Source organism: Oenanthe melanoleuca, chromosome 8, assembly GCF_029582105.1.
Source record: "Oenanthe melanoleuca isolate GR-GAL-2019-014 chromosome 8, OMel1.0, whole genome shotgun sequence".
Lineage (NCBI taxonomy): Eukaryota > Metazoa > Chordata > Aves > Passeriformes > Muscicapidae > Oenanthe > Oenanthe melanoleuca.
Genome location: NC_079342.1, coordinates 10,664,609 through 10,686,330, shown reverse-complemented (window position 1 = coordinate 10,686,330; position 21,722 = coordinate 10,664,609). Strand labels below are relative to the sequence as shown.

General features: G+C 38.4%; 1 protein-coding gene across 1 annotated transcript in view; it reads right to left on the bottom strand.

The window, feature by feature from the left end:
* ABCA4 (ATP binding cassette subfamily A member 4) overlaps nt 1-20,965 on the bottom strand; it is a 60,689-nt gene extending 39,724 nt beyond the window's left edge. The window contains exons 1-11 of the mRNA XM_056497332.1: nt 20,900-20,965; nt 18,361-18,454; nt 17,728-17,869; nt 15,729-15,868; nt 12,910-13,037; nt 8,749-8,946; nt 6,496-6,585; nt 5,882-6,122; nt 3,921-4,060; nt 2,730-2,846; nt 1,800-1,997 (exon numbers count right to left, since the gene is read on the bottom strand). Of these exons, the coding sequence (XP_056353307.1) occupies nt 1,800-1,997; nt 2,730-2,846; nt 3,921-4,060; nt 5,882-6,122; nt 6,496-6,585; nt 8,749-8,946; nt 12,910-13,037; nt 15,729-15,868; nt 17,728-17,869; nt 18,361-18,454; nt 20,900-20,965 (1,554 nt within the window). The remainder of the gene's footprint in view (nt 1-1,799; nt 1,998-2,729; nt 2,847-3,920; nt 4,061-5,881; nt 6,123-6,495; nt 6,586-8,748; nt 8,947-12,909; nt 13,038-15,728; nt 15,869-17,727; nt 17,870-18,360; nt 18,455-20,899) is intronic.
* Between the last annotated feature and the right edge of the window lie 757 nt (nt 20,966-21,722).

The window sequence follows — 21,722 nt, the reverse complement described above, 5'->3', positions numbered from 1 at the left end:
AAGAACTCAGACAGTTCTCCAAGGGAATCTGTGAGAATGATACAGGCAAACTACTGTCAGCAACTGAACTTGTCTAGATTTTCACTGCAGAACAGACAGTGCCTGGAGTGGACTGAGGAGCAGCATAGGCTCTTGTCCAGGGGTCCAGTAAAGGAAGCTGCAAGCGTTCAAAACAGAAAACACAAATGCTTATAAATCTTCTCCTTGAGTAGAGTGAAACCAAAGCTTGTATAAGAACATAGTCCAAGACAGGAGTATTGGAATAATTCACACAGTTTGAAAGTGAAAAGACATTTTATATAGTAATCTATGATCCAAAACTACAATTTATTTCTCTTAACACAAATTGCATTCAAAACAAAAGCTGTATGCTCTACCTAGGCTCTCCTTTTCCCCAGTGAATTTGAACTCAGTTTGTGTCTTCATAAACCTCACTATATCAAAATTGGTTTATCATCTGCTTGGGGAAATTTATTTCAAATCTCCTCCCAGTAATAATTTAACAATTTTAAATGGTCCAATGAAAATGGGAAACTCAAAACCAAAATAATGAGAACGGGTTTGGAAGATAAAACCAGAGAATAATAAACACAAAGAGGTGACTGTTTAGCTCTCACTAACAGTTTAGTTTTATTGTGGCCTAAGGCAATCAAATGGAAGATCAGGAAATTCTTGGGGTGGTGAGGACGAGCAGCCACTGCATAATTTGTGGGATTCTCAGGAGCATTACAGCTTGCAGCAGAGACTTGGAGTCATCAAAGATAAGTGCTGGCAACACACCTCTCCCTATTGCATACTGGTGGCAAGGAGCAGACTATTCTCCAAATTTGTTACCACTGTGTTTGGCACAGCCAGAAAACATTCTCAAGTGCTTACAACTCCGTGTAAACAGCAGACTTTAAAGAATAAGCTCATTACAAAGGACACAAAGCTCATTAGAACACAAAGATCTATTACCAGGTACAGTAACTGTTCTGATATTATTGATGTTCCAGCACTGACCAGCTGCATGCAGTATATTTCACTCAGTTTGACAAGAAATAATTCTGCTAACATGATAACAAAAAGATTATTAAATGAATCAGCAGAGCTTTGTGCAAAGCCTTTGTTCCTTCTTGTATCAGCTGCAGGAAGGCAGATAAACTTTCAGTTTCTGCCTTCTTGCAAGGGACAAATGGACTGACTGGATTGAAATTAGGAGTTAGGCTTAGTCTTGTTGCCTATAACTAATACCAATTTTCGCTCAAAAATCCTCAGAAGGCACCACTGAAAACAACATGCTAGAGAAAAGAGGTACAGACTGCAGGAAAGAGACAGACATCTGTCAGAAGTGACCACAGAACAAGTAGAAACTCCCTCATTGGATTCAATGGAATTTTGATGAGGAGATTAAAAACTTGCAAGAGGACTTATCAAAGAACTGTTAGTTTCTCTGCTCCTGACCTTGCTGAAATTAGTGGTCTGTTGATTATTAATACTTACAAAAATCCATTCCTTTGAGGTTTTGCATTCACTTTCTGCCTCTCAGCATTGAAATGTGTTCAGACATTCAACGAATATTTTGCATAAGCATTTGAAGATCATAAAATTGAACTTTTTTTTTAATAATAAGTATCTATATACTTATTATGAACTGTATTATTCTAAACATATGCTTTTAATAATGAGATTTAACTTGAAACAAACAAAGATTTTATGTTTTTAACTTTCTTGTCTATTACCACAGACCCCAGGACTGCCTAACTGGTCTTAAGATATCCTCTACAGCTACTCCCTGAAAGGGGCAGGGCTAAATTTACCTGCAAATACTGACTGAGCAAACGCAGAACTTGGTCTACAGCAGTGAAGATGTTCCGCCAGTCAAAGTCCACCATTCCCTTCTCCCGGCTCCTTGAAGATCCATTGTGGAGAAAGTTGATTATTTGTTCTGCAGTGAAGCCTTCTGCACCCATCTGGCTGTTCAGGAATTCCCTCACTGTAGGGTGCTTCAGAGAGTCCTGAAGAAACATATCATGACAGCTTTGCTCTGTTTAGCTAGAAAGGTTTCAATTTCCATAACTCTTTCAACACACGAATGAGGACAAAAAGTATGGTAAGGAATCAGTTTTACAAATGGGTAATTGCATAACTGGATGTGTGATCTGAAGAATGGATGAAATTTTTCTCTGACTATTTATTGCATTCTTTCCTTATAAGCAGGAGGATAAATTTTATAAATGTCTAATACAATATAGAAAAATGAGGAAAGCAAATGTTTCTTCTAGTATGAACTGCTTTATAAACTAACTACAGAGAGTAATTGCAGATGATCAAAGTCAAATTCAATGATGCAGAAATAAGCAATTTCTCAAAATAAATTTCTGTCTGGCCCAGAAAAAGTATGGTCTTATGGCTTTCTTGCCTATACAGAATTCAAGAAAATCAGGTTGTCTGTTCTTGAAAGACATTTTGGGGAGGCAGGGAAGCAGCAATTGCTGCCTTATTAAGAAGTCATTAGCCAGATTCTTGACTGCCCAAATCTGGGGTTTTGCCACAGGGATGTTGTAATGCATCTATGACTTGCCTTCAAACCAAGCTCAGCAGCCAACAGCCTTAAAGGCCACAGCTTCCTTGCTGCAAAGGCTGTGCTTCTGGCTAAACCTTTCAAATTAATTAACTTCTCCATTAATAAAATTAAAAGATGGTGAAAGGCTGCTCTTACTGAGAATCTTTAATAAGTTATAACATACACGGATCATATTCATTTGCAGGCTGTTTTGAAAGAAGTACCACAGCTGAGGTCCTACTTCCTCCCAAGCTTTGGTCAACAGTTGGAGACGTTCAAGTTCCTCAAAAGTGGAGTTTGCCTGATGAAAAAGCAGCAAAAAAGAGTGTTAGAAATCTAAGGAGACAGACAGAATTTATGATCTATCCAGGATTTGATGACAGGGGAACCCCTAATTTAGACAGCTGTAGTTTTTACCTTTTAAACTTAACCAATTCATTCCAATAGCAGAAATTTTAATAATCATCAAAAAAAGAACCTGTGAAATCTGGTCAGAACCAAAGTCACTTAGGATAAAATTCTGTGGTATATGTAATGGAAAAAACAATTGCACATTAAGCCTAATCAACTTCAATTCCTTTAAATATTCAGATCTTTGGTAGAACTATTTAGAGTTTTTCCCCTTGATTATTTCTCTCCAGTAAGAGCTAAAAAGAAAGATAATGATGTGAATAGATGAATGAATGGAATGCAGCTGGAAAAGACAGATATTCCCATAGCTACAATATTAAGATCTGAAATACTGAGCTGCTGTAAATCTGATGTTTTTCTGTGTGAACTCTGAGCAGCAGTTCTGTGCCTTGCACAGATCGCTAGAGTAATGAATTTCTGCTTATGAGGTGGCCAAAACCTAGGTCATCTGCAACCTTGATTTAACTGCTCAGATTAATTTCACCCAACTTCAAGCATCTTGCTGAAGAGTCTGGGCTCCATCCTATTTTAATGAAGTGAAAATAATAAATCATGATGTTGCTATTAGTTAGCAATATCTCAGTGCTAGTTCTCAACAAGCTCGTCCAAGCCTCACAGATGCCCCATTTAAATAGTTAATGGCGCAGAGCTGCTCATGTTCCTACCTCTGTGAAATAAATATTACTATGCTTACTAGTGTAAATGTGGAATCATGCCAACAAAAAACTACTTGGGCAAGCTGGAAAAACCATGCAGCATGGATCAAGATAGGACGAATCAGTCAAGACCTGTCTCCTGTTTTTTAAGCAGAGTACCTGTCCTTCCTCTGAGGCCCATCGAACAAATGGAGTTTTGAGAAGAAAATCTGATACGGCTGAGGTAATTGGGTGACTGTTTTTCAAAAGACGTTTTTTGAGATGCAACTTTTTAGAAATATACATATTTGTATTTCAGAACTTCTTACATTTTTTATGATTTCCCGTACAGAAGGTGAATCAGGAGCAAAGAGAATTTTTCCCATCAGCAGGGGCTTCACAGCACTCCAGGCTATTTTGGTTAAAGGGTTTGATTCCAAGTTCTGGATCAATGCATTACAAAAGGGTGCTACAGACAGAAAGAAAGACAGTCTTTATGTAACTCTACTAAAATCCTATCACACATAACATCCTGCAGGGCTTTTTAGGGCAGTAGAGACAGTTTGAATCTGAATGAGTTAAAGCACATTCTGCAATGCAGAAGTACAATGACTGAATGGATAGAAAAGACTGTTAAGTAGATATTGGAATTGTAAAATATGCTATGCAAATTGGAAAAGCAAACATAAATAACCATCTGAAAGTTGCTGGTATTTACATGGTATTTCAAATAGAAGGAAACGAGACAGCTCAGAACTCACTGAGCAGTCTGAGCTTTATTTGCTTTACTCCTAATGACTTAGCTCCTTTGTATTGTAGTTGATACTGACACAAAGCTGATCCTGCAGGCTTAGATGCTGAACTTCAGAACAGTTCAGAACTGGATCCTACAATAATTTAAAATAAAATATTTTAATGTAAATATGTTTATCTTACCCCTGCACTATGAAGTAATTAGTTTACTTGGATAGCACTCAATTAATTTGTTTCCTGGCTGAAGAGACGGAGTACTGGGCATTTTACAGGTCTTTGGAAGTCTCAGACATAAGTAGAGCCAAGTATCAACACAAACAGTAAGAAGTAGGAGTCTCTGTAAGCAAACTGCTCATCTGTACTTTGTAACCATGCAATCATATCTATCACAGTAGAAGGGACACAGAACTACCAACTATAACATTAGTGATAGTACAGAAAAAACTGCTGGTGAGTTCAGTGTAGAGAAAAACTAAATAGCAAACAGAAGAGGACACAATAAAAAGACAAAACAACAAATGGCAAAAAATTGGTTCTTCTTTGTACTGTATCCTATTACAATAGGAGGAAATAAATAGTGAGGAAATAAAAGCAACAGAAATTGTTAAATTGAAATTTTTTCTATGTAAAATGTAATCATGCTGTGACGCGGTTACACTGTGTCTATTTCCTAATTATTTAAGATTAGACAAAGTATCGCATCATGGATGGAGAAGGATACAAAGAGAGGCTCTTTCAGTCTCAGTTTATTCCAGGGCGGTGGTATGGCCGGAAAGAGGTCGAGCTTCCCCCCGAACCAGGTATTCAGGAGAAGGGAATGGGAGTGGCTTTTGGCTAGCTGCCAATGGGATGAGGACACAGAGGGACTAGGATCGGCATACCGACCCCCGGTGGGTACAAGGACACAGGGGAAGGTCACAGGACCGGAAAGGAAGACATGAACTGGGGTTTCTAGGAAGGAGGTTACAGGATCCTGATATAATTTCCTATACCTCAAATACTGAATTACAACAATGCTGTAGAACATTATTGCTACAAAACAGATGTACTTCTACATAGGAAGATAACAGCCACCATTGTATCAAATTTACTGTTATTTGAAAGGAGAGATTTTTAAATTCCTGTGCTCCAGGCCATGAAACAAGTTAAGCGAAAATGAAGTTTAGAAAAATATTTTTGAGAAAACTAATTCCAGAATACCACACTGCCTTTTCCTGAACCTTCTTCAGGATCATCTTGTTCTTCCTGATACCAGTAACATATAATAGAACATAAAACAGAGAGACTGCCTTAATTATGATCATGCCTGTATGTATGCCTCCATATTACAAGCAAATGCGTACTTCTGTCAGTTGTCAATTCCTGGGTTTCTCTGCTTCCAGCTATGAATTAAGTATGAAGTAAAATAATTTCACCTGACTAATTTCCTGAATCAACTACTTTACAATGTTATTTATAAAAGAAACATTCTATACTAGTACTTGAACATAAAGTGCACCTGTTAAGAGTCTCCTAATGGTTTGGTGGAAAAACTTACTCGTTGTATTGTCATAAAGATAACCAGATTTCTTCCTTTTTGAGTCAATCCCCAGGAAAGCTTTGTAGTTGTTATCTTCATACCAGTTGAAGGAAAGCACTCTGGATCCACCTCCTTCTGGGTAGCCACAGAAAAGATCCGACAAGGAACTCACCAAGTGGCCTAAGGATTCTTGCCTTCCATCTTGTACAAATGGCTGCAGAACCCTCAAAAGATCCTGAACACTTGGCTTCCTGGCCAGCTGCAGTAAGACAAGACTTGGTTAATTGCAGCCCTTAAATCTGTTGAGGTCGCAGTTGTGCCCAAATGGTGAAGTGTGAATGCAGTCAGAACCTCATCTTTTCATCTCCTCTTCCCTGGTCACAGGCACCGTTTTCAGTTCTTGTTCTTTCATATCTTTTTCTGAAGAAAAGAATACACTTGAGAATTGACAATGCTTATATCCACATTTATTTTGGAATGAGAGAAGAATGAATTTTTAAGGAATCAGCTCTTCCCCAACAAGTCTATTTTCTTTCTGGTAAAGCAGGTAACTGGAACATAAAAACAACAAAGGACAACAAGGACTATGAGTTATGCAAAAAAGTGATGCAATCTATTATTAGACCACTTACCTTTTGCACTGCTTGGGAGACATTAGACAGCACCCTCCCCCAGGCCTTCAGGTCAGCACCTGGTGAGTTTCTGTCCAACACAGTGGGAAGCTGTGGATACATAAAAAATAGAGACGAGCTTCTACATGGCAACAGTTGTAACAATGAGAAGAAAATCCAAATGGCATCTCTGTAGCTCAAATTCTTTGAGTTATTCAGAACAATAACTTATGAGCCTGTCTTATGGGCCACAAATCCCGTACCCATGTGCAGACATACAGTAGTCTGTGTAAATGTCCTTTCTAATACAAAGCTGAAACAGAGGCCACTTAAAATATATCTTGAAATTTGTTCTACTCATCTAAGCCCACCAAGACAAAAGGTGCAAAAATGGAGGCATGCAGGAACTGGGACATTTGAGAAGCTGCTTCTCACAGTAGCTATTCTTCCAGTGAGATATACAGACTCTTGGTAACTTCCAATTTAGCTAAGGTTTGATACAGAAGCTCCCACATGCCATGAAGATAAATAATTTGTAGAACTTTATACTTCAGAGATTTCCTGATTTTGGAAAGTCTGGTTCTTACCGTCTCTGTCAAACCTGAGGGAAACCATTACTTTCCCAAGCTCCTGCAGACTGACCAAACTGCCTTTTCAGTAGAATTTAACATTTTATTTATCAATGGCTTCAAAGAAATAGGTGACCATGCTCTGCTGTCACATACCACTTTGTTTGCATCACTGCATCCTTCTTTGTTAGCTGTCTAAAGAAACACATATGCACTTGGAGCCGGCACTCTTGGAGCTTTCTCAGGCATTTCTTCTGCTATTACAACAAAATATAAAGCTGGACTTGTAGATAGCTAGACAGTGATATTTATGAGACAAGCCCCTAAAACGCCTTCCCCAAAAATGCCTATGCACCCTGCTGATTGCCTGCCATTGCCTTCAGTCAGTAGGTGGTTAAGAAAGCAGAAGACAGCTGCACTGTGTAGGTACCTGGCAGGGAATCACAAAGGCAGGAGCTTTTATGGAAAGCTCATGTTAGCGTGTTCTGATCTGTCACTTGACACTCAGACAGGAAGAATACATGCAGGGCTTCAAAATACACTTTTCCTTGTCCCCTAAGAGGAACCAGTCTGTGAAAAGATTATACAGGCTACAGGGCTCTTTGAGCACCTGCCTTAACCTGGTCTTTTTGAAACTCTGAGGAACAGGAATTGTTAAAAAGCTGGGCAGTACATTGTGAATATTCATATGAAGTATTCAAATACTGAAAATCTATCTTAGAAATGCTGTCGTATTAATTCTCTCCCACTTCCAGCCACCATAAGATACATGAAAACATAAGACAATATATTTTTAGGAATGGAAAACAATGGCTCTCAGAAGCTGACCACAATAGTTGGTAAAATCACATGACTGACACACGTCACACACTGACTGACTATCAATGCTACAATAATAAAACTGTGTTTTGCTGATATGTCAATTACAGCTCCTGGCATCCTCTGTTCCCAGTTCTGGGAAACTAAGAGCTGAACAAAATCCATATTAAATTAATCATAGCGCTACACTGCTGTGGCAGAAGAGTCCAATCAATACTTCCTACGCAACTTGAGAAGGTTTTCATATATCCTGCCTGCTCCCATAAAGCAAACTGACAATGTGATGGATTCATGACATCACGTTACAAGATGTAAACCAGCAAATTAAATTCAACGCTGAAAAATGCAAAGCATGATCATAGGGAAAACAAGCATGAAAGATATATACACAGTGATGGACACTTAAGTTTGCTATCAGAGAAAAGAGACCTTGGAGCCTTTATTAATAGTTCTCTGAATGCACCACCCCAGTGTGCAGAATACAAATGAAATAGTGGAAAAATATGCCATTTTATATTTATTTATTCAATATAATTAGTATTTTATTATATATTTTAAGGTAATAATATTAACCTATGTTTATACTTATATATAAAGTGGCATAATATCTCCATACTAAACCAAGGCTGCAGAAGTTGTTAATTTATAGTAAGGTCACAGCAGAAAAGGAATACAAAGAAGGCCAAAGAAAATGAAGAGAGGAATAGCTTCTATAGAAGGAGTAATGAAAGCCAGCACAACTTCCTAGTTTGGTTGGTTTGGGTTTTTTTAAAATGGCTCACATGGCTATGCCAACTCAAGCTGTATCACGACTGCAAAATAAAATTCTGTCATTCTGGAAGAAGCAAAGACAGAATGGGCTGTGATTAATTATGTTAATACTTACCAGCTGAAATAGCTTAAAGAAATCAACATTTGCATACAAGGCATCTTCTACTCTTTGAAGACTGTCCTGGGACAGGGCACACATGGCCTTGTGTACAGAAGGGAGACCTCTTCGGCTGCTGAAGATAATAAAGCGGTCCAGGAGCATCTCACTGCAAGCAATGTCCTTCAGAGTCAAGTTAGGGACACCATAGGCAAACTGCAACCAAAACCAATATTTCACTTACTATTATGAAACGTGCACACAGCTCAAGAACAATTTAAAACTTACAGAAAGTGGACAGTTTGATCTCAGCGCCTGCTAATATTTTAATGAATGGCAAAGAGATGTGGTCAGCTGAAGCATCAACCCTTGAATCACCTTCACTTGATGTTATGCTAGATCACCTTGCCTTCAGACATATTTTTTGTCTTCTCATCAGTCAGTTTTCCTTTCATTGCAAAAGTCCCTGTGAGTCATCTTCCCTTCCTCACTGATATCTAAGCACACCTGAAGCCATGCCACACATCCTTGTAGCTAAGGAGGGATAGTTGCAGCTTGCTTGAAATTATTTTCACAGGACTAAATGATGGTACTACATCACTCTACCTTTTGTGTTCAGGTTAGTTATATTTTTGCTGTTAATTGCTCTAAGAAAAAAACAGAAGGGCCAATACACCTGATTCTCAAGCTTGAGTCCCCTCAGCATTCTATTTCAGTTATGACTATTCCACCACAATGCTTCCCACAGCCATTATTCACTGGCACTCTGCACAGACACAGCCAGGATTTACAAAGCCATTTTACATTAAATCACACCCATTTACTGATCATCACTTCTAACATAAACATGGAACAGTATCATTAGACTAAATGAATTTAATAAGATGCACAAAAAAGAAATTGTCAAAATCTACCCAGAATATAATTTTCTTTAGAAAAATATAATCTGCTGAGCATTCCAGTCTTGGACATATGGATTGAAAAAAAACACACCACACCTATACTAGTCAGACACAGATGCATATTTATTTCTTATCTAAGCAAATTCAGAAATTCAGCATTATCAAAATTTTATATGTACCAATCTCCTACAGTTAGCAGCTTAGACTTGTTTGGTGGTGCCTGTAAAGAGAATATTTAAAAACACAGAAGAATGAGAAAAATTAATTTAGTTGCTTTGGAGAGTGGATTCAAAGTAGACTGAGGAGTTATTCATTAAGTGCTTCTTCTATCAGAAGCTATCAACCAAAGTGCAAGTGTGGCTCTGGAAAATCAGCATCCAGAATATGAAAGGCAGAGAGGTTTAGAATAACATTTTATTTTATCTGCCATGACTGCCCTGAGTTTTAGTTTATGGAGCTGCAGTTGACAGAACGAGACACCTTTGTGAAGTCTGTGTGAATTACACACAGACAGTATTTTAGAATTATGATGCAAAATAGGGATGTGAATTTCTAGAAGTATCTGAGAGGCCCTATCATCACTACAGCTCTACTGATATAAAGGCACTGTTAACACAAGGTAGACAATGTGGAGAGAGGCAGAATGCAAAAGAAGGAATTCAATTGACAGAGCCAGTCTGTCTTGCAAAAAACCTCCAGAACCACACAGACCTGCCCTCTCTCAAATTGGAACGTTTGAATTGGAATTAAGTTAGTTTATGTCAGTGAAATAATTTGCATATTTGCTCGGTCAGTTATGTCCTGGGGATGTGTGTGGAAAAAACAACATTTTTTAGCTATACACGCCTCATTTGGCATTGTACTCCACAGACAGCGTCAACTGCAATGAACTGGGCTGCACAGGGAGGCAGCCTGGGAACCCTGATTTGACTTATGAAATGAGGAAACAGTGACATTAGCACCACTGAGAAGGCTAAACACAGAAAAAAAAAAAAAAAAAGAGTTGTTATTTACCAACTGTAACTGCATTTCAATAATGTCCATGAACAGATGGGATTAGAAAAACATCAAACCTCCGCCCTTCCAATTTTTCCGGTAGGCTACGCTGCTGCTAATCTTTCCTGAACTTCTTATTGTGTTTCAACATCAGTTTCTTATCTTTATCTTAGAATGACTCAAAAAAGCAGGCCCTCAGAGGGAAACTTCAATACTTTTTTTTTTTAATCAATGTGTCACTGTTTAGCCAAAGCTGGCAAGAATGAAGTCCAAATTATTTTTTCAGCTAGTTGGCTGTTTGATCAGGTTTAGCTTTCAGCTCTGTGTGTCATTTCCTGACTCCCAGGCGGCTCAGACCTAGATCTCCAGCCAGCTGTTGGCAACAGTCAGGCTTTTGTAAACAAGTTGCTTTCAGGTTGATCAGCTCTGTGCCATCAGCAGCAGGGGGAAGGGGTGTACAGAAATATGCAGGCTAACAGAGGGCAGAGCAGCAGGAAGAACTGGAGATGAACTATGATGGCTGAAGATTAAGACAATCATAGATTGAGGGTCAAGTCATGGCTCTGAAACTTCCACCTCAACCATGCATAAGTCCCACCCTCACAACTTGCTTATCAAGAAGGGCTATTGGAATGAAGCAAATTATCTCCCACAGAAAATGCAGAGTTCAATTCCTACTGCAAATAATTCTCTTGTTGTGTCTTTAAAATTATGAGGTTGGTTTTTCTGCATCATTTTCACCTGAAAGGAGGATTCACAGCACTTTCTTTCCTCATAGCTGTAAATCAGCTCTGGTGAGATGATCCCTGTAATTACTGCTAACAAGGAAACTGCATAGAGAGCAACAAAAATGGTATTAACACCAGATCTCCTCCAGCTTCCTCTAACCAATGCTCAATTTCTCTAATTTCTAGCATAAAGAGAACTACATCTCTTTCTACATCAGCATAGAAAATACAGCAGAAAGATACCACATTCCAGCAGGTTTCAATACTTCTTTTTGGTGATGGTGTTGCAAACTTCAGTCCTGCATACACTGGCAAGCAGAATTTTTAGCAGGAGATAAATGAATGCCACTGGTGAGCTAATAGAGTCTAACACAGCAGCACTCAGTTCTCCTGACACAGCAGACCTCTCTGGTGCAGAAACGGTTAGGGATGAATAGGGAAAGAGAAACCCAGCAGGATATCTGTATATATTCTCCTTGTCACAGCAGCAAGGAAGCAAATTTTCAACATCTCAGCTGACGTGGAAGTGTGAAAATACATAGGATGTATCAATCGACACTGGCTTTGGTATGATCTTGTAGTATTGCTTCATGATAAAGTGAGGAGAGGGGAGGATATCAATAGGGAATACAGCAGATAAGTAATTTGGCTACTGGTCACACTAGCCTGTGATGTACAAAAGGAACTGCATGAAAGGTCATGAGTGCCCTCCTCTCTTTCTGCTCACATGCAGTTTCAGAATTTGCATTTTATGTGGCAGTGAAACAGAGGAATTGTGTCTTTCAGTCTCCGTTATTCACCTGCTTCCACCCACACTAATGCAGTGCAGAAATTGTTCCGGAATTCCAATTCAGCAACATTCATTCATTAATATAGCATTCCTCACAGAGCTCCCAGCCACCATTCAGAAGCATATACAGCATGTACATGCAGAAGCAGAGACAGCCTGGACTTGGTCAAATACAGTTCCCTGTGTAGCTGCTTCAAGAGGGATTTGACCTGCACTTTTCACTTTGAATTTTCTGAGTAGATCCATTATTCAATCAGAATCTAAGAAAGTGGGCCTGCTTCTCCACTTCCACCTATTAATGTGAGACAATACTAAAAAGTCACCATGCTGACATTAGGGCAGAGAATTTAAATTATAAACTAAGAACCTCCAATAGTTCTTCTCTCATCAGGACTGTTATCTCAAAAGGATGCACAGCTTCATTATGCTTTTGAGTCAAGTCTTCAGTTATGGGGATTGATGCAGTACTTGCCAGTACCCTTTCTTGATGCTCATTATTAGGGTGCAGCAACAGGATTTAGTTGTTTATTTAATAATTCATGAATATTTAATATGTATTCAAAATGTTTTTCAAAGACAAACCAAACATTTCTTCCTCTAGATTCACAAAAAACAAAGGGAGAAATAGTACAAATGACCCATAAGGCATCAGTTATTCTGGGCCCAAGGCCTTCACTGAGGCTACTTTGCACATACAATGAGGAGATTCTTTCCTCACAGAAAACTGTGAGGTAACTGTTGGTAACTGTTAAACTCTACCCACCTGTTCAGGGCGCACTTGAGCATTAATAAGCTGGTAAACAACAAAATCTGCGAGGCCAACATTTTCTAGCAAGAAGGAAGTGAGGGTCTCCCCATCTTTCAAAATGTCTAGAATTCGTATTCCTCTTCCTGGATGAAGAAGGAACGCACAGATCAGTGAGATACCAAAGGAAGTTATAGAACAACTCATATCCTGGCTTAAACTTGCAAAAAGAATGTACTTTATCTCTTATATCTAGTCACGACTAACTGAGGCCAAAATTATTTTTGCAATTCAAAATCATTTTAATCCTTTATTGGGAAATGATAATCAGAAAATGCTGAGTGCTCTGGCTCTGCGTATCTAATGTCTCAAAGATGTTTCAGACTAAGACTACAGCAATGGACACATTGAAAGCAGCCCTGACTGCATTTGAAAGTGTCTAATTTTTCCTGATGTAATGCTTTATTTTAAATGTTCGGATTCAAGTACGCTACTGTTCACAGTGTCCTTTCTTCTGAGCCTTGTGTAAGTAACTTTAGTCAACCCTTTAAATTCACACTAATTTATCACTTGCTGTGAATTAATTTTAGTTGGTTAACCTTATTCTCTAGCCTTGCAAAAGTGACCCTTGAAAATCTTCCACGAGAAAAAACTCAATTTCTTTGGAGAAGCATAAACTGTAGCTTATACTTCATATTAAACTAGATTAACAACAACTCTTCAGACAAACCAGTGAGACCTCCCACTGCTAAATTAGACACATCTAAGAGGCCATCAAATTTCCCTGTAACAATACTCAAAATACTGCTGCTCCTAAAGTCAAAAAGTTCCAATCTTCTAAAACTTGTCTCTGCTACAGATCTTATCAGTGAGAACTCTGCCTCAACATGGTGCAAGAAAAAATCTTGGAAACTTAATGTTGATCATGTTCATCGAATATTTATTATAACTTTATTAAATTATACCTTTACTAAACATACCTCTCACAGCATCCACAGACTTTGGTAAAGAATGCTTGAATAGCTCTAATTGTTCTAGTCTTTAGAACATGCAATTGAAACTGACAGGAGCCATGTGTATTCTACTGACATAGAGAATATAACTTTAGACATTTCTAATAAACATGCACTCCATTCTTGAGCTGAGGCTTATCAGAGTTTGCCAACTAACTTCCACAATTCCATCTGCACTGAGCATACTCTGGCCTGAGGCTATGAGGCCTGAGCACTTCTTCAATTGTTTCTCCACATATTTATTCGAGCAGTAAACACTGAAAACAATAGCAGGGGTCTGTGCCTCATATTCTAACTGATGCCTTTCCTGGCATCCAGGCAGTGTGGATGAAAAAGCACACCACAAGAACACATCTCATCAAAAGTGTCAGTGCAAAGGGAGACTGGGACAAGGAAGAGGACTCAAGTGGTAGATCTGATTTCAGGAATCAGTAAAAGGGGCAATCACAACTCCGACATTTGCAAATTTTTCCTTGCTCAATTTGCAGCTATTCTATTAAAATGTTACTTAAAAGCAATAGTAGTAAGCTATAAACACAAAGAGCCAATCTTTCAGTAACTTCTTCTGTGTGGAGAAAGATGGTAATTCAAATTTTATTAGTTAAGCTTCAGAACTTTTTTACCATATTTTATATAACAGGGAATTCCAAACTTCTATTTTTATTTTTTTTTTGTAAGTAAAACACATTTAACATGCCCACAGATTCTAAAGGAGCATTAGCATTATACGTCACAGGACTGTTGGGAATTTTCTCCATATTTCATGAGTAAAGTTGATATGGGATGCAAAGGCAACTTCTTAAACCATAGGGTGTGGTCCCTCTGCAATACATAGCAAACTCATGGCATAACATGCTTTTCCTCACCTCTAAATAGTTAGGTTTGATTTCTATGGTAGGGTACAAACAACAGCTCAGATTATACTCGAGTTCTTGTTTACATTCTGGGGCATTTGGCTGTCTCACTGTTATCTACAAGGAAATAATCCCTTTTTTACTTCTAGTTAGAAACCTCTGATAGGATAGTGAACTATGTGTATCAGATGGTTTATACACATCCTATTAAAATATATGGAGAGTCTAATTTTGATAAGAATGCTATTCCTGTGACAAAGTACTTGATAATGGGACAGAACAATTCACAAAGCCAGACCATTTTTATACCTTTAGTTTTAGGAGTTCCTCCTTTTCAAATTCTGTACTTCAACTTCAAAAAAAATTTACAATTATAGCATTCCCTATTTCCCCTAGGACTGTGTTTTGAGTTTGGCAAGTTGCTTCAAATGAAAGTTAATGCAGTGATTTGTAATTTGCAATTCTGTTTGTAAGTGTTCAGTGTTTCTCCTTCTAAATACATTTTGAAGAGTTTCCTTTACTGTTTCAAACCTGTTTTAGCTAAGATTGCAACAAAGTACCTCTGAGCACTTTCTGAGTTATGCTCCTGGCATATATTCAGACATGTTCCTAATTTTCAATTTCTCTGCATCTTCCAGTGACACTTTCTCGCTGCTTTTGCTTTTACTGTAATAATAATTAAGGATATTTCTTCAGCCACGTTTTCCTTTGTGTGGTGAGATACCCATGATTTTGGAGTTTTGTCTGTTGTTATCTAAGGAAGATGGTTGTAGAACAGAGCTGACTGCCCCTCTCCTTTCCCTTAAATGACAGGTGTTTGTCACTGGACAGATTTTAACTTACCCTAACAGAAGCAGAGTAACAGCTACATGTGAAATATATTATAATGTTATCAGCCTCCAAAGTTACTTCTATCCAGCTCTCAGAAGGAAAAATTAAATATTCTAAAGGATATAGACACAACAATTACCTGCAATTCTTTCAGGATTAGTTCTCATTGTTTCCATAAATTGAGTCATAATGATCAGTTCTTCCCAGATTCTTCCAAGGTCACGGACTTCAGGAGCTTCCAGTAAAAGCTCCTGAGCATCTTTGTATACCCTTGCAAGGCTGAAAGGAGAAATAACGAAGTAACAATAGTTTAAGAGTGATGATTCTTGAGAACCTTTCAAGTAAAAAAACCTGCAAAACCCAAACAAATGAAAAACCCTAAAAATAAATAAATGAAAGTAAGAAAGGAAAAGAAAAAGTAAAGTTGTCTCTCTCTTTGTTAGGGATGAGAAAAGGAAAAAAAGTTTCATGTAGTCTGGGGTTCAGTTAGATTTGAAAGTCCACAGAAGTTTTTAAGAGGGCCACAGGTGCTGCAGAAGATTGGCCATTCATACATTTTTTCATTAGCTATGTTGATCTTTCTGGGGACACAGGACCTTCCCCAGACAACATGACAACCTGTATCTCACAGTTATAATGCAAATCTGCCCTGGTTGTAGCCCAGATCCATCTCCAGCAGTTGAATGGGGCACTCTGGGCACATGCTCAGCCTAGCAAGTGACATGGAATCATTAACAAACAGAAATACCCTTCCCCTCACACATCAGTCCCCTCCATTTTGTTAGGTCCCTTCAGAATATTTCTTCTAGGAGGAGCAGGAAAACACAAGTAAAAAATAGTCACAGGAGCTGTTCAACTACTGCTTCTGGGATAGAACATGCAGATCAAGCAAGGATGCAATCAGATCCTGTGTTTAAGAGCAAGCATAAAAAATTCTTACAATCAGGTAAGGCCATTACACTTCTTTAACAGTACTACATTTTTCCATGCATGCAATAGTATATCTCAGTCCACATGACTCATTTTAGCTTACAGGAAATAATAAACAGGAAGGACCAAATTCTTTCAGAAAACACAATGCATTTACTTCTGCTGTAGTGCACTGAATTTACTGGGACTGACAAAGTGACAGTTTGCTCTGTAACAAGCAACCTAGAAAAGCTAGAATGTACAGAAGCCTCTAGCTTCACTGTGTGTTTGACTGCACCCCACCAAAAATGTTCAGCTATTTTAAATCCTGTTCACCAGGAATGAAAGGTCAAATGGTAAGTCCATGTTACACACTTTCACATGACAGGGGCTTCAGTGGCCTTCACATCATTAGCTCATGAATTTTAATCACTGGATGTTCCAAAGTGGACTTTGCAACAGGGAGATTTGGAGTATTTTTTAGATTTAGGCTGACAGGGGTTTTTTCACTCTAAGGGTCCTTGTCTGCTATACTTTCTTTCATGACTCAGCTGTAACAAATAATGCAATAAAACACTCCCACAGCCCTTTTTCAGTAACAGTCTTCAATCCTCCTTGCTTGCAAACAAGCTTAGTGTCTGAAGGTTATGTGCTGATTAAAGTCTCAAAAGTATATAGCCAAAACAGGTGTAACACAAGAAGTGGCTGTGCAGGTTCTTATTTGATGCCACTTCATCAGAGCTCTCATTCAGAATGGACAACTCTAGTGATGAGCAAAGAAGACTTAGGGATTTTATCAAAAAGGTTTATCCCAAAATATTCAGAAAGCAGGTTCTTACGGATTTTATTATGTGAACATGTGTTTCTCTAGAGACTTGCACTGAAATCTCTCTCTAAAAGGCCCAAACCTACCATTGTGAGCTCTGTTTCAACTTTGCTGACCATTGTTAGCATGAAACCAAAGCTCCAAAATTGAAAATTTTTGTCTTCCACTGTTTGCACTCTGGTGTGTTATTATCTTCCCTTTTCATTGACACCACAGAACAACTCTTTAAAATAGTCCTTGGTGTGGTGAGAGACCTTTCTAAGCAATATGAGGATACTCTAGCCTTTCTCCCTGTATCCTTCATGCCCATGAACACCCAACAGGTGCCCAGAGCAAGCTATTAGCAGTTCTCTAACAGACCTGTATTGCTGCGACCCAGTCTCACACATACAGCTCTGCTTACATGGAATTGTTGTAGTTGGACACCACACCTGGACCCTCTCCATGGGTTGGGCTGCGAAAACAAGGATTGTTCATGTTACAGAAGATGCCATGTAACCATGGCAGCGTTCCTGCTGATGGCATTGCCTTGTTTGGGAAGTGACCTAGAATATCAAAACATAAAATGTAAATTGTTAGTAGTCTTTTCTAATGCAGCCTTTGTGAATATAAATAGTATGATGAGCTGGCTGTCTACAAAAGGAATGTGATAGGAATCAGAGAGGTTTATCTTTTATGGAGAAAAAGGAAATCACCGATAGAAGCAATATGGCTATTTTCAACAGAAATTTATTCTTACTAATGTGAAGGGCTTTTTAATAGGTAGTGAGGTATTACTTTCTCTGTACCAGAATTACAGAAATCCAAAACTAGAAGCATCTTGAGACCCCAAGTAAGTCTGACCAGAAAGCATCTCACAGGAAAACTACACAATTTTTTATGTTCTCACTGGAAAGTCTTACACTTCTGAACTGAAGTCTGTTCTTTCACCACTGGACAGTAACAGTCCACAAGCAGGTCCCAATAACTCTGTCTGAGAACACCTGGACATTACCTACAAGAAGTCAGATCATGATAACATCTTAAATATTCTTACATTCATGTTGGCGATACAGTGGATTAGCTTTCCTCAGCCAGACAAGTGCAAGAAACAATGTCAGAGGCCATACAAGCTCCACTAGAAAACGAAGCTGGAGAAAAAGTGAAAAAAGTAAATTAAAAGTAAATTTTAATAATAAATCACCATAGAGTCACTTGGTGGCTAAAGAGATGAGACTTCTTCTCACAGCAGAAAAGCCCAGTGCAGCATGTACTCATGGTTATCCTTTGCCTGTTTCACCATTTGAAAAGGACACCCAAAAGAGGATTTCATTAGAATTCCAAGAAGCATCACCATTAACTCAGTGCTCAGTAACTTCTCCAACTCTCTTAAAGAAATACCTAAACATCCTGACTGAGGTAAAGAAAGAGGCAGCAGGTAATGCATGGCCCTACAAGAAGGATTAGATAAAAGAGACAAAATGTTTTTTTAAAATCCACACTTTGACATAGCTCATTAGCATGCTGTCAGTACACTGTTCTTACCTGGAGGTAAAAGACTTCAGCATAAGCTTTACATACTTTGACCTTTACTTTTTACTTTTTGTCATCATTCATTTCAATGTTATTAATTTCCTAATATCTGTAGAAATGTATGCATTAAGATCAAACACCTTATTCAATAGCACAGAAGACCCCATCAAAGGCCACTTTATTGCCCAGACCTTTCAATATACTTAGAACAGTCACCAACCCCTGTGTCATGTCAGAAAATCAAGGGCACTGCTTTACCACAGCACAACATCCTGCCTGGTTTTCAGTCTGTTTCCTCCACCCCTGTGTTTCAGTTTGTTTTACTGCCTCTGTGTGTTTTGGCAGAGGTTTGAAACTACAGTCCTTTGATATTGTAACACAGGCCTTGGGCTCTGAGGAACAGCAACAGGATTTTTGTGTCCAGACACATGGCACTTTTTTGCTCCTCCCTGTAACAGCCAGGAGAAAATATCTTCAAAACTACGGCTGTAGCACATGCACAGGGAAGCCCTCCTTGTTTCTTTACCCTTGCTCCCTCCTTCCCAACCAGGTACCAAATACGTAATAATAATGCACAAAGCAGCAAAGCCAAAGACAAGATGGGTTACACGTGAATGTTGTTTTGGGCAAAAGGCACTCCACAGCACAATTAAGAGCAGGTTTTTTTTTTTAACTGCCCTGTTTTTCCACTATAATTTTGTCTAATAGTTTTAGTTAAGCACAACATATTCTCACAGCAAAAGGGTAGAAAGTTTTACACCAGGCAACAATTTGCTATTTCTTATTTTTCCCCTTAAGGGTTTCCTTTTTAAAACAGAACAATAACAAAAATCCCACCCACCACCACCTAGAAAGTTATGCATGCTTGATCTTTTTAAAAGCAGACAAAATCTTACCAGCAGCAAAGGGCAAATGACACGATTACTAGAGAGGGAAACCTGACAGCTGTTGGAGACAGCTCAGAACAGAGTGGTACAGACCCTTCCCAGCAGGGTCCACAAGGTCTTACCAACATCCATTGCCATCCATTTGGTAAACCATCTGGGACAAGTACTAAACACCCATAAACTCAGGGGCAAGAACTGGCGAGAATCCTTAGTCCTTTGCTGTAGAGTTAATCTGTGTTAATGCTCAGATGTTGATTCTTTCTTCATCCCCAGGAGATACAAAATCCTCAGACTTGAATTTGGTAGCTCCTTTTTGTCTGAGTCAACTAGTTTGGAAAAGATTGAAGTCTGAAGCCTAAGGGAAGCTTTTTTTCGACTTGGTACACAATGTGTTGTGTGGTAAGGACAGACCAGTGTCAGACCACTGATCCTTTCCTGTGGACCTTATCCAGAGGACACAAAGGTGTCTCAGAAGTCACTAGAAGTATCAAAAAGCACCCCATAAGCCTGCAGAACTACATGATAAATAGCCAGAAATCCCAGCAAATGCACAGATAAATGTAATATCCAGAGAGAACTGTAATGGAGCAAGCACAGTGATAAGACTGTATAAATGTGAGAAGCATAAATCGGCTGTGGATCAACTGTTGACTCTGCAGTGAAGTCTTGCTGTAAGACAAAATATCATATGATCTAAGAGGATTTGAAAGTACTTAAAATACTTCTGGCTTTTGCTTTACTTATGTCATTCAGCCATACTAAAAAAGGCACAATCTGTGTGAACTGTAAGGTCCTAATTAGAATCACATCTAAGAGCAGCTGAGTGTGAAGAGCAAATCTAAAATTAGGAAACAAACCTTCCTGAGCTGAATGCTGCTCATGATGTTTTCTAGCAACAGATCTTTTTTATGTGAAAATATGTAAATTTCTAGCCACAACTCTTCTGGTACACAATATTATTTGTCAAAGAAAATCCCAATATGTTTATTCTATGTTTGGTCTCTAAAGACGAGCTTTGCAAACTGCACCAGACAAGATGCCAGACAACAGGTCCCTACAAAGATCACTTGTGATTCTTTGAGGCACTTGAGAGTTTTACATGCTGATGAATGTACCAGTCACTTAGTCCAGTGGAGAGCGTGGTTCAAACCTGAAATCCAAAGACTGATACTTTACCTTTTGTCTTTTCCGAAGGATCCAGTTCTTCCAGAGTAGAAGTCTGACTTGCCTAAAGAAGTTCATTCTTCTGCATCAATACTTCTGGTTAACCTATAGCAAAGGATGCATTGCCATTTCTCAGCTGACAGCAGAAACAGACTTTAGAGCAAAATAACAACTTTCTGTTCTTATTTTAAGATTATGTTATCACAGAGATCAGTTCCTTTCATTGTCTGCACATTTAATTTTGCACTTGATACACTATCATGCATAAAAAATTGTGAGTTTCCTTTGTTTGGAGGCTACTTCCTGTGACACATTTATCAGCACCAAAAAGCAGGAGAGAGGAAAAACATCTCTTTCAAATAAAAAAAGTCACGAATGCTGAATCTGGCTGTTAACTTGGACTTGCATGTAATGAAGGCAGCTAATTGCTGCACCATTTATCACAATAAATCTGTGTTTTTAAATTAATTTTTTCCAAGAAAAGATGGATTTACTACTAGACATAAGTTTATATAAAACCATTTACCCATTATGATACAATTAGGTTTACCATTCAGACATGATAAATGTATATTGATTAAAGAGTCTGAAACGAATCTTATAAAAGCAAATCTCTTCTGTTACCATTTCCTAAAAAAATACAGGATCTCCTATCTTTATGTTTCTAAAATCAGCAACTCCCATTACATTTTAGTAGATATACTACAGAATTTAAACCATTGCATGCTCTGCTTTTCAGGTTCATGACTCATTATAATCACCATGAATTTTTTACCTTCAAAAGGAAAAAGGAAATTTGACATTTAAATCCAAATATCAGATAAATGGGCCTGTT